The following is a 13,763-nucleotide window of genomic DNA, read 5'->3' as shown; positions in this document are numbered from 1 at the left end:
GAGGGAGGCAAGCGGAGCTGGGGTGCAGCGAGCGGGCGTGGGTGATAGGATGGAAGTCAAAGAGGTGGGCAGTAACCCCATAGTCTTGTAGGATTTTATTCTAAGTATGATGGGAAGGCATTGGCAAGCCTTAAACAAGGGAGATGTGATGTGATGTGTAAATGTCAGGCGCTTCAGTTGCTTTATGGAGAATGGACTACAGCAGGGGTAGAAGCTGGGAGACAAGGCCCTTGAGCAGCCAGATGCTGGTGGCACAGAATGGGCAGAGCAGCTTCTTCTGGGGAGTAGACAGAGGTGGAGAAGGCTGGGAGAGGAGAGATTAGGGGGAGAAGGGCATGTCCTATGTCCATGGACAGATGAATGAATAAACAAAATGTGGTATATACGGACTGTGGAATATTATTAAGCCTTAAAAGGGAATGAAATTCTGATACATGCTATAGTATGGATGAACCCTGAAAACATTATGCTACCACAAAAAGAACAAGTATTGTATGACTGGTAGTCAAATTCATAGAGACAGAAAGTAGAATGGTGGTTACCAGAGGATGGGAGTAGACGGGGAGTTATTGTTTAATGAGTACTGAGCTTCGCTTTGGGAAGGCAAAAGAAGTTCTAGAGATGGATAGTGGTGTTGGTTGTACAACAATGCGAATGTACTTAATGACACTGAATTGTACGCTTAAACATGATTAAAATGGTCAGTTTTACATTACGCTTATTTTATCACAATTAAAAAAAAAAGTCTGTTTCGAAGTGTTCATTTTGAGATACTGTTGAGATTTTGAGATTCCTGTTCATATATATGGAGCCCAAAAGGTCCCTTAGGGCTGGACATTGAAACTGAGAGCCATTGGCGTATAGATGATTTTGAAAGCCAACCTGTGATTCATTGAGATTACCTGGGAGGGAGGGTAAATGGAGAAGAGGAGGGTCCCAGGGCCCCCTGGGCAGTCCACATGTAAAGGGTGGACAGGGCTTGAACAGTGGAGGAGACAGCAAACGAGACAGAGGAGGAATGGCCACAGACAGCTAGCTACGTGGTTTAAGTCAGCTAGGAGAAAGAACTAGTTTAAGGACACATGGCCAGTGTTACGTTCCCAAGAAGCCAAGTCAGATGAAGATGGAGGAGTGACACTGGTCACCGGCAATATTCCCAAGGCTGTAGCTGAATGGGGCTGAGAGATGGAGGAGTTTGGTGCGTGCTGTTTTTGTTTTGACTTCAGATGGTAGATATTAGAACACGTCTCTATGTTCTTTAATATTAAGCAATGTTTAAGAGGGAAGAGAAAGATGAGTGCAAGAAAGAGAAGATGTCTCTAGCAGGGAATCCTTGGAGAATATGAGAGCTGGAGCATAAAGGGAGGGGCAGGAGCGAGGGCATTTGTCTACTGAAATGTGAGGTGTGGCAGAGATATTGGCTCACCAACCATTTCATCTGCTATCATGTTTCCAGGCTCCCTTATGGCTAGGCTGGACCATGTGACTACTTTTGGCCAATGAAACATGAGTGGGAGTGATATGTATCATATCTGGGCTGGGGCAGTGAAAAGCCCATGCTAAATTCTCTACTCTCTTTGATGGTGGAGCTATAAGATCCTAGAGCCTGGATACCAGCCGCCCCCAACCCCGCCCGCCCCCGCATGACTATGTGGTTTAGAGCCACTCTCATGATAAATGTGTAGCATGAGCGAGAAATGAAACTTTGTGGTGTTATACCAATGAGTGTTAGGGTTAATGAAGTTCAAAGAAGGAAGTGGCAAGAGACAAGACTAGTGTGGGAGGCAAGGGCTGGATCAAGAAGGGCCTATGAAGGGCTGGAATTTTATTCTGTAGACAATGGAAGATGATTGAAAGCTTTTGCCTGGGGCTTAGCATGTGAGATCTGCATTTTAATTAAACCATTCTGGTAGCAGCGGGGAAGATGAATTGGAGAGCGACAAGAAGCTAAGCAATCAGCAAGGAGGCTATTACAACCCACAAAGAAGAAAAGATGATGGGCTGAACTGGGGGAGTGGTAGTAAAGACGGCAAGATGTGCTATAGGAGGTACATTGGGAGAATTTAGCAATTAATTGAATGTCGCTGGTGAGAGAGAGGGATTAAACAGGGATGATTCCCAGAGTTTTGGATGACTTGATAGAGGGTGGTGCCATAAACTAAGAAAGGAAACAAACCCTGACCGTTTTAGTCGTCGATTATGAGTGAAGTTGGGACCTGTCGAGTTGGAGAGCTGTCCAACAAGAGTTGGCTCCACAGTCTGATGCTCAGTGGGGAGGCCAGGCTAGGGAGCCAGATTTGAGAGTTGTAAAGAGACAGGTGGTTTATCTGAAGCCACAGGGACAGATAAGTTTACCCAGGAAGAATATGTGGAATGGACAGAGCAGTAAGACAAGAGCAGAATCTTGGAGTCACCAAAGAAGACAGAGAAGGAATGGTCAGAGGGGTCAAGCAGAATCACAGACAGTAGCTTGAGAAAGAAAAAAAAAGAGAAAGGAAAGTTCCAAAGGGAGAAATAACCAACAATGTAAAGGAATGTAGAAGTATCCAGTAAGATGAGACCTAAAGACGATCTTTTGGCTTTGGCATTGGAAGTGGTAGTGTTTGGAGTGGGGGTTGGTTCTCTCATGATGATCTTAATAGGAATGGTTTCAGGGCAAGGCTGGGGGTAGAAGGCATGGGGAAGTAGGTGGGAATTATTGGCGACAGAAGAATTAGAGGCAGCCAAGATAGACCACTCTTCCAAGAACGTAGATGAGAAGTTCTCAGGGACACTGGAGTTCTACTATTCCGTGAAGCCTCACCGTTTTTTTCAAACCAAGCCTGCCCTCTCCTTTCCCAAATGACGGAATCTGTTTAGCTCAACAGTGACCATCTGCCATTTTATCAGACTGTCAAATGCTAGTTTTCTCTGTGAATGTTGCTTCCCTGGTGAGGCTGTGGGTGTCACACACCAGCCACTGGATGAGGAGAAGCTGGGATTAAAAGAAATATAAGCTCAGGGTTACAACCAGGGAGGTAGGGCAGTCTTAGGAAGCCAGAAGAGATTGTAAGAGCAAGGGACAGGCAAAAGCCAGTGTGAAACATGGGCTAGGCGATGCCCAAAGTGAGTAGAACAAACATTTGTGGCCAAGTGCGAAGAGGAAGACCAGGACTGGGGCTTTGAACGTTGTTAACGAACTAACATCATTCTGGAAGGCAGATCATACCAGAATGATGGGCCTCTGAAAGGGGACAGCTCCTTCCTTCTGACTTAGCGGCACCATCAGGCATCTGGCAGCTCCTCAAGAGAGGGCGGCAAGCGCATCTTGCTGTCTGGTGCCCTTCACGGTCCTGGCACGGGCCGCCACGCAGACGCCGTACTTATTACCAACCTGTTGCATGCAGTCAGACCCACGGGGTACAGGCCAGCTGCCCGACCTCAGCTTCCCACACACAGAACTTGGCTGAATCGCCAGCTCTAGAGGAACCAACGTGCCGACAGCGAACAACCCTGGCTCACTTCCTGCCCCTTCCAGCTGCGGCTTGTGTTCTCTTCCTGAGAACAAGTTCTCAGTGATGCGAACAAGGAAGTCGCGTTGATACCCTGTGGCATGTGCAGGAGCCCCAGCCTCACTCCCCAGCTCTCCAGGCCTGTTCTGCCAGCAGCACGCTGGGGCACTAATCCCTTCCCACTGCTCGGCTGCAGAGCCAGTAATGCTACTTCCATCTCTGATACGGGAGATGAGATTTTAAAGGGCTGGTTATTTATGGGCTGGCTCCTGATGGAGACAACAGATGCAATTTCATGGGCTCCATGAGAAGAGAACAGCTTCTTGGGCTGGCTTGAAGCATTGTGATGGGGCAGGAAAGGAGAGGGAAGCAAGGGTGTCACAGACCCACAGGAAGGCGGCAGGTTCTGAGTCTTGGCTGGAATAGGCCCATCCCCTTGCCAGCTCAGCTGCATCTCTGAGCATCTCTGCCAGCCCGACACCTTGACCCTGCCTTGCTCCTGGCATTCAAACAGTCTGAAACCCCAGAGGACAGGCATAGGCCTATGCCACTTCCCTGTATGAAGTTCAAAGGAAAATAGGGCATTGTGACAATGGGCCTTTACATGTGCAGTTCCCTCTGCCTGAAATGCTGATCCTGAGTTCCTCCCATGGTGGCTCCTTCTCAGTAGTCAGGTCTTAATCTTAGATCCTACTCCCTCAGAGAGGCCTCCCCTGACCCCTTTATCTTAATAAGGTCTCCATTGCTATTATTCCCCATCCTGTTCATTTCCTTCATGGTGCTTATCACAAGTGTATTTTACATTTATTTTGTGATCCTTTTATTAATGTCAGTTTCCCCCAAGTAGACCAGAAGTCCCACAAAGACAGGGGCTTTATCTGTCTCCTCCACCATTGTATTCCCAGTGCCAAGCTCAACGTCAGACAATAGAAGGGCTTAAGTAGTTTGTGTGAATGAATTATGATGGCAAAATGATGGCAGTAAAGATGGAGATGGTAAGTCTGACCGAGATGTTGAAGGAGACACTCTTGATGAAGATGGTGCTGGTGCTGATCCTGAAGATGACCTCTCAAGGCCCTGCCAGAGTATTTATTTAAGTACCGAACTTTTCAGCCATAGCTATTGATCGTCCCATGACCATCTGCACTAGTCTTATCCCAAAGACTGTGTATCGCTAACCAAGGGCACCTGTGTCCCTGTATCTCCTTCCTTGCTATGGCCTTAACTTCTCTCTCTGTGCCCATTTCATGCTGGGGAAGCCAGCGAGCATCACCGTCCCTCAGTACTGCTCCTTCCACGGTGTTCCTCTGGTAAATGATCCTGCCACAGTCATCTAGCCAGAAACTTGGGATTCACTCCAGACTCCTCCCCTGCCTTCATTCCTCCTTTCCAATGAAGCCCCCAGAGCAGGTGATTCTATATCTGAGGTGTTTTCTGATGTCACCTCCTCTGCTCCATCCCTTTACAACTGCCATAATTCGAGGCTGGATGATCTCTTGCCTGAGGGGTCACAGAGTTTTATAGCTGGTTTCTGAGGCTTCTAGTTGAGCCCAATTAAGATTCAGTGTGATTATGTTACTTCTCTGCTTAAAATACTTCAATAGCTTTCTGCAGTCTGTGGAATCCTCTCCCAGCTTATGAACATGGGGACAAGGTTCTTCATGACCCATGCTCTTCCTGTGCTCATCTCAGGCCTCATATCCTGTCCTTGCTTTCTTGCACCCTGTACCCCCCACTTGCAAAGCTCCAAACACACCAAGGCCTTCCTGCTCCATGCCGGTGGCAAGCTTTTACACCCCCTCAGTTCAACTCAAAAGTCATCCCCTCTGGGACTCATTTATCTGAGTCCTCCCAGCTGCCCCTCCATCGTGACGGAAGACTGAGACCTTTTATTAGAGGACGTCCTTTGTTTCTGTCTTCCCAGTGACCCTGTATTCCTTCGGTGACCCACCTCTTCTCCACTCCCAGTCAGAGGTGTGGGCAGGATAGATAGTCATGTGACCTGGGAGTGGCCAATGAGGACATTCTCTAGCTATATTGATATTGAGGGTGGAGCACATGATCCAATCTGGTCCAATCAAGAATCACCTGAGGGCTTTTGTGGAACCATTAGGAAAGACACACTTCCTTTCTGCTAGAATTGCTACACCAGTAGGATGGAGGAAGCTGATGGCAGTCACCTCTGCTACTTCATGGGTAAAGCTTGCCTGAGACTGAAGCCAACGCACAGGAGAACAAAGCTGTGGGAGCGGGAGAAGCAACTGTGGACATCTGCAGTTGTGGATATCTGCACGCCTTGATCCAGCAGTGCTTGTAGCCAGTCCCTGGACTTTTCAGTTACAGAAGACAACATATTCCCTTTCTAGCTTGAGTCAGCTGGAGGTGGGTTTCTGTGTCTTGAACCAAAAGAATCCTAGCTATTACATTTCTTTTTTAGCCCCTATGGGAACTTCTGTATACCTCTTAGAAAAGTACCTAACACATGAGATTGTAAAGCACTTAATTATAGGCTGCCCCTTCGCCCTGTGAGCTCCAGGGTCCTGTACAGTGCATGGCTATTACTTAAACATTTGTGGAGTAAATAAGTAACTCCTTGGGGATGGGACTGTGTCTTTGTCTCCCTAGCACCTAGCAGAGCCTAGTTCATAGAAGGCTGGCAGCAAATGATTACCAAAAATAAACAGGGGAAAAGTAACAAAGAACCAAGATGATCTAAGCTAATGGTTTGACAAAGTATATGTGAATGAATAAATAAGTGAAGAGTTATTATTAACAAATCCCCATTGGCATGCTGCTCTCGTGCTAATTATATCTGAATCTAACGACTCCTGAATGAAATACCCAGTTAAAAGTCATTGAGATCAAATGGTTCCAGCTGGCTCAAATTCCATGTGTAAAATGCTTAACAATTAAAACTCAGTCTTTCAAGAGGATAAAATGTTACTAGCAAAATTTTCAAACTGAATGTCTCTAAAGTAGATGGGAGTTTTTGTATCCCCACCTATAAAAACAAAAGCAAACAAGTGAAGGGAAACAAGGTAAAGAAAACCCCTCAAAGTTGAATTCAGAGAGTAGGTTGAACCTGATTTCCAGGGAAGTTCTGTTTTCAAAACCAGCTGAAGTTTACTGGGTGGCCCTGGGGGCAGGACCTGGGAACTCCAGACAGTGGAGTCGACTTTCTTCTATTCTTCTCCAGGTGGAAGGGGCCACCAAGGCTCAGAGGTAGATGTCAGAGCCCCACGGTGGGGGCACGGTGGAGAAAATCTTCACTAGAGAATCCCTGGGACCACTTCCTAGATCAGGGAAGGGAGCTCTTACATTGGCCAGGAGGCCCAGGCAGCAGTCCTAGAATGATGCCCACCCGCCCCCTCATCTCCATCTCCCATATCAAAATGGTACCCACCCTTCAAGGCCCAACTCAACTGCAGGCCCCGCCTGGAGCCCCAGGATAATGTGCTCCTCTGAAGCCCTGCAGTGTGTTCTCCTTCCTTTTCCTACTTTACATGTTTGGTGGAGGCAAGTCTGTCACATAGAGGTCTGTGGGGGGCTTGGCTTGGGGGTGTGGGCACACAGAGAATGGGCAGCAGATCCCAAATGACTGGAGTGAAACAAAGAATGAAAATTGAAGTATATTGAAGGAAGCAAGGAAGAGAGGCTGGGAATCACAGCAGAGACTGACGCACAGAAGATGGGAGAGTGGTCCTGGGGTCTACACAGAAATCCCAGATGTGGGAAGGAGCCGTACACACCCCAACAAACACGTGCCGGTGGCTGGCACGTCTGCTGGCCCCCAGAAAAGGGCGGCTTCAATTCCGAGTGCAGGTCATGCCCTGCCTGCCCTCCCTGCTCTAGGAGGAAATTGCCAAGGGATGGGGGCAGACAGCGGAAGGGAAGGAGCGAAGGAGGGAGGAAGGCCCTACAAACTGCATCTTCATCAGTCAGAGACAGCGAGCGGGTCCCAGGCAGAGATGCTCCTCCCCTCTCTCTGCAGTGCTCTCCTGGATATCCTTTCCATACTCTCTGTCCCTGCTCTCCAAATCTGCAGGCTGCTGAGGGCAGGGGCTGTGCCAGGCTCCGGGGGAGCGCCCCTGCTTCCAGTCCGGCACAGAATAGCCATTGGTAGCTGAATGAGCTGAACCTTCCTCTGATTTTCTAAAAAGCAGCTAATTGGCCAGCCTGGGGCTGGGTCCAGGCAGAGAAGAGGTGATGCCGCCCGCAATGTGCTCACAAAGTGCAGCTCTGGGAAGACGGTTTCACCCTCCACCTTCTGACCTCTGCAAGGGCATCCTCTAGTCTGACCCAGGGGCTCTCTGCCAGTCTGCCTTACCTGGTTTCCAGGCAATTCCCCTGGGAGCTGGATCAGGCAGAGTGACCAGCCTGTGTGTGCCTTTCTGCCTGGTAAGATGCCACTGGGCTGGCAGGCTGGGAGATGGCCTCATGGGAGGCTCCGAGTGGCTGGAGATGCCTCTTCTTACCCTTTTCCCCTCAAAAAGTGAGCCCCTGCCTCTCGTCCCCATCCCAGGACTGTTATTCCTACTATAAACTAGGCAGCAGTTCGCATGTTTATCCCTTTCCATATGCTTTGTAGGTTGGTAAAATGAGCCCCATTTTTCAGATGTGGAAACTGAGGTTCAGAGAGGTTAGTAAATATCTTGAGATTACACAGCTGTTAAGAAGTGGACCTGGGTTTTGAGCCCAAGTCCATCTGACTCCCGAGCTTGCTATCTCCCCAGTTAGATGCCAAGGTGCAGGCTTGACACCTAATCCTGGAGACGCTGTACAGACCTCACCCCTGTTCTTGGAGGAGTGTCTGGCTTCCTCTCCTTCCTTGTAGCCCAGAGGAAGCGTCTGGTGAGACTCCAATGGAGAGAGGCCAGCATGAGGCAGAGGGAGAAGGGGACAGATTCTGGGTGGACTTTAACTCACTGATTTTCTCCTAATGGGCTGACAATTATTTCTCCTCGTTACGATAACACGATCCTGATTCCCTCCAGGGACCCAGAACCCCGGGTTTTAAGAGTCTTCTGCATCCCTCAGCCCCAGCCCTCTGAAAATCCAGGGACCTCATGAGGAACTGGAGCAGTGGTGAGAGTATTTACCTAGAATTGGAGGGGAAGGAATGGGGCTCCCTGAAGGTCATTGCCAAGACTGGGCCAGAGCAGAAGAAAGACCACCACCTACCCCCGAGAAAGATCAGTGACAGAAAATCTGGCCCCTAAATTGAGTTCGGTGAACTAGAACTAGAAGTATGTACGTGTCAGGGGGTTTGACCTGGTGATGCGTATATGGTGATGACTTGGAGGGGTGTGTGTCCTTCGGCTGTCTGTGTGTGCGTGTGTGTGTGTGTAGTGGGGGAGTAATACCAAATCTACTATGTGGATTGTAACTCTCAGTCAGTTCAAACCCAGCTTTTGCTCCTGGTCAGTCGCACACACAAAAAGGCAATTAACTTTAGGGAGAGCAAGTCTAAGATGCTTGAGACCCTCTCAGCATGTCAGAGTTACAGGGTTCAGTGCTCACCATAGTAACAACCTTTTCCTGCTCAAAACGTGTATGGTTGGATTCCCAGAGGCCAGTGATGGACAAGCACAACAGGAATGAGCAATCCACTGATTGATGTATATACATCACAGGACTTTATAGTTACGGGCAAATGACGCTATTATGTACACTCCTCCCACCCCTGTCCTTCATTATGTCAGTGCAATTGATTATATCCTGCTGTATTTTTGGCTTTGAATTGTCCTTTGTTTTACGGAATAATGTTCTGAGGAGTTGGCAGGTTTTGTTTTTTTTTTTCTCTAATATCCTTACTTGGCAAAATAAAAAATTATCAACCCTATACTTCCCCGATTGTTTGGAAATTTTACTAGTCCATGAAATCCAAACCAGAGGAACCCCTAATTTAAACTCTCCTGTTTGTATTCCCCCTTGGGGTAGGAGGACAGTGTGGAAACTGAGTCAGAGACAGTCTATGCCACCACCCTCTTCTGAATCAGCGCGAATCTGCTACCCGATAAGGGAGATAGCGGACTTTTTTCTCTCAAAGGTGTCTCTGTTTTTCTCAATAGATAAAGGGATGCCCAGTTGTTCAAATTCATCTTTTCTAGGAAGATCTGCTGTCTCTCTATGCTTGGTGCAGAACTCAAGAGAACAGCCTAAAATCGTAACGTATGCTGATAAAAGCAGTATACTTATAAACCAGGAGCATCACATTTTCACAGGAATCCAGGGATACATAAAGGAGAGGGGCTGGGGAAAGAGCAGGTTCTTTGCACACACGTCCTGAGCCTCCATCCTGAGCCTCCAAGTTTGCTTATCCGTAGTTGCTATGCAGGTATAAATTAGAACAACAAATGCATCCTGCCTGGCAATGCATCAACCCTGTAAATAATTTTAATTTAATCTTAGAGCAAAGAGTTCTGAAGGACTCCCTTAACGATTTCCTCTGCTAAATTCCTTCCCCACTGAGTGACTTAATAGGAAAAGGAATAATCTTTCAGATTTGCTTCACTCCAGAAGTTTGGACAACCGTGTAGACCCACACCTGGGGGGCAGAAGCTGTGGGAGACCATTTGGCCCGCAGACAAACAAGTGAGTGGAAGAGGCTTTGGGGCTGGAAGAGAGGGAACCGGCAAGGATATTCATCTTCGTATCTGTTTATAGAATTGGAAACAATCTATCAAGAGATCTGATTGAGTAAACTGTGTCAGTGTCACGAGGGAATGCCACACAGCCGACAATCCTTCACAAACGCAGCATGATTCCTGTGCTGGCTGGCTAAGAAGATGGGCTTTCAAGTCCAACTAACCTGGGCTTGAATCTCAGCTCTGCCCCTTACTACCTGTGTGACTTCAAGCAAGGGACATAACCTCTCTGGGCCTCGTTTTCCTCATCTGTAAAAGGAGGAAGATTATGCTACCTACTTCATAGAAGACGAAATGAAATTATAGCTGCAAGAGCTTAGAATTAGCCTGCCAAATATTGATAACCAAAGCTCAATAAATACTGTTTATTTACGAAATAAATACTATTATCACGCCTATTATACTTTGGAGACATCTGTCATGACACAAGGAAAAAATTTTCATGATATAATGTTAAGTTAAAAGTACATAACTACTGATATCTTTTAAGTTCCTAATTTTGTAATATTAAAACATATATAAGTGGCCAGCTAGCTCGATCTAGGCAAAGCAAAAAGGCCAAAGGGGAATACATCAAAATGTTAATACTTGTTATTCATTTCCTTATACCTTTTAATATTTTCTGTGTTTTCTATAAGGAGCATATGTATTACATTTATGACCAGAAAAATAGGTATTTTACAAAAAGAGGCAGGGGGACAGGTCTTCAGGCTGGGCAGGTCCCTGGGAGTGCAGTTCAGTGAAGAGTCATCTAGAGTTCCACCCCAACTCTGAGCACCAAATATCTAGCCACTGGCCCTGGACCAGCCTCCACACAGCAATTAGTCATGAGCTCACTGACGTCCCTCTCAACACCCCATCCAGGGTAGCAAATGACCTGAAGTGGCCAAGTTCGCGCAACGAGCTAATGACACCGAGGTTTTCTGACTCCCAGGTCAGTGTGCCTTCCACTACACCAGGAAATTTGAGTTTCCCGGTTCCCAAAGTTCTAAGTCCATATCTGGGAGGAGTCTGTTACCACTTTATCCCTCTCAAAGAGTCATACTTGGCTCCTATTGTGGGTTTGTCTGATTGTCTCACCCTCAAAGGGCCATGTCCTTCTCAACTGGCGTTTCTACAACATAGCACGAAACCTGGTACAAAAGAGGTGTTCGATATCCGCAGACACCTGTTTTCTTCCTCTCCCACCCTTCCTCCCCGTCTCCGCCTGCGTCCCCAGCCCACTGACCACTGTGCCTGTCTTTCCGAGGTGCTATCTGCCCCTGACTTTTGCAGCTACCACTTTCTGCTTCTCTCAGAGCCCTCGGTGACACCTCCTCTGCCTCCGTCCCAGGCACCGAGCCCTGCTTTCCCCAGCACCGCGCAGCAACGAAGGCTACAAAGAAGCACACCTAAGTGCATCCTTCTCTTGGCTCCCGATGTGCTGACCCAGGTCCCAGTGGTGCCCTTATCCTGATAACAGAGCCACCAGGAGAATACGAGAACATGTTCTGAACGCCACACCACCACTCTCACAGCTTGTCGCCCAAACAGGAAGCTAAACACTCCCAAAGTCGACCTCAGTTTGGGCACGCCTCTGGGAGACCACAAGCAACTGAGGCTGGTGAGCCCTCATCACCCCTCTCTTCCCAAACCTGCCAACACCGGTCTCCATGGCAGCGGAGTACCCATCACAAAAGCCCCGCTTTGTGGTCAAGCCAGAATGATAGAGAGCAGGCTAGTCCTTCCCGCAGAAATCGCGACACAATGCCTGTCCCATCTCAGAGCCCTGGGGATGGGAAAAGCAACCGCCACTCAGGGCTCTATTCCCTTTGTTGGATGCTTCCAGAAATGGAACAGTATTTCAAATCACTTCACTGAGACCCTGTCCATGTCCTGAGACCAGAACACTGTTAGTCTTACTGCAAGTTACTCGACCAAGGCCCATCCTGTGATTCTTCAGCAAGGACGTGCTTCCAATCAGATACCAAAATCACTGTAAAAATTTACCCCAGCTCTAAAAATACGTAGTGACTTCTCATTATGATGAGAGGAAGGCTCTCCAGCGGTGCGTGGAGGAAGTGGCAAAGGGGCCTTCAGCTGCAGGTCCAGGCACTGAGGGGACCACATCCCAGTAAGCCACAGCTGCAGGGAACAGGGAAGGGGGCGGACAGGCACGCTTACCAGAGGGAGGAGCCTTCAGTCCCCGTGACTTCCAGAAAGTCGTAACCGTCCTCCAGCTGGAAGTCAATAAAGACCAGGGCGATGGTGTCCCCCAGCTCGGCCAGGATGGTCCAGGTGCAGTCGGCATTGTTGTGGTACTCCGAGGGGAAGTGCGGGCTGGAAATGATGCCGCTCTGGCCCCGCAGGGTTCCGCCGCATGCGTCGTCCGCTGTGGACAGAGACAGGAGGCTCACTGTGAGTCGGTCAGGTTCCCAGGCCTTGGTACTCGTCCTGCGCTTCACCCACGAGAGGCAGGGAGGGTCCTGGGACATGATGTGCAGAGAGGGTGCCCCAAGACCCTAGTCTGAGTTGGCCTCATAACAATGATACTAAGCACTTCCAAAGCTCTTATCACGTGCCAGACCCTGTTCTGAGAATTTTAGTTATTACTGCTCTCAATGAACAGATGAGGAAACCAAGGCACAGGGAGGTGATGTAACCTGCCTGAGGTCACACAGCCAACAAGCTAGGCTAGCGAGTTGGGTGAACTGTGCCCTTTGGAGCACGTTTTTAACTACTATACCACACTGCTCTGCAACGACCAGGAAGGAAGGAGAAATCAGTTGTCACATTTATTTCCACGGTCATGACTGTGGTGACCAGAATGTTATTTCCCACCAGATCTTGGTACACCTCAGATGTGAGGGAACAAAACAAAAACACAGCACAGCTCCCTTGGGCAAAACTCAAAGGGCATTCCAGGCCTGTCACAGATTGGCCGGACCTCTGCAATCTTCCCTCCTGCCCCTTGGGCCCAGGCCAGCTCTGCCCTAGTGCTGTGTGTGGTCAGACCTCCTGGGCTCTGTTCACATCGCTCCCTCTGCCTGGGATGCCCCTTGTCCACAGCAAGTCTTCTGATGCTCTGAGACCCAACTTCAAAGCCACGTCTCGGTAAAGCCTCGTTTCCCCAAGCTTTTAGTAATGGCTCTCTCCTCTGTGCTCCTGGAGCAAAGTGTCCAGCTTCAGACACGGTACTTGGCACTGTTTCAATGACCTGTCACATGTCTGTCTGCCACTCTAGGTTCTGAACTTGCTGGGAATCCCCAAGGGCTGGGACCACGTCTTACTCATCCCTGCAGCACATCCTGGTGGAGTGGCACTGCTCCAGCCTAAACCCCAGCTGAGACTTGATATTCAGAAACAATGATCCAAGGAACATGCTCTGACATAAAGTAGTTAAGGGCACTGGCTTTTCAATTATTGCAGACTCAGTGTGAATTCCTCCTCTATGGCTTCCAGCTGGGTGACTTAGTGGATGTTATCCAAATTTCCTAAGCCTGCCCTCCTGGAGCTTGTATGCAAGTAAGTGATCGTAAGCCACTTAGCATATCATGTATTAGAGATACGGACTAAGTTGTAAAGAAAGGAAAAATGCAGTATCAGGGTTCAAACGTGTATCAGAGGCAGTAGAGTAACAACAGTC

At 48.5% G+C, this 13,763-nt stretch overlaps 1 protein-coding gene across 1 annotated transcript in view; it reads right to left on the bottom strand.

Annotated features, from left to right (window-relative positions):
• The window catches only part of LOC149750793 (CUB and sushi domain-containing protein 3-like), a 71,000-nt gene extending 58,281 nt beyond the window's left edge, over positions 1-12,719 (bottom strand). Inside the window, exon 1 of the mRNA XM_089896524.1 lies at positions 12,302-12,719. Coding sequence (XP_089752650.1) covers positions 12,302-12,612 — 311 coding nt within the window. The 5' untranslated portion in view covers positions 12,613-12,719. The remainder of the gene's footprint in view (positions 1-12,301) is intronic.
• Between the last annotated feature and the right edge of the window lie 1,044 nt (positions 12,720-13,763).

This window comes from Delphinapterus leucas, chromosome 1 (genome assembly GCF_059928025.1).
Source record: "Delphinapterus leucas isolate spDelLeu-1000000601 "Yukka" chromosome 1, BTC_Dleu_Yukka2, whole genome shotgun sequence".
Classification (NCBI taxonomy): domain Eukaryota; kingdom Metazoa; phylum Chordata; class Mammalia; order Artiodactyla; family Monodontidae; genus Delphinapterus; species Delphinapterus leucas.
Note: the sequence above shows the minus strand (reverse complement) of the source record. Positions and strands in the feature narration are given on the sequence as shown.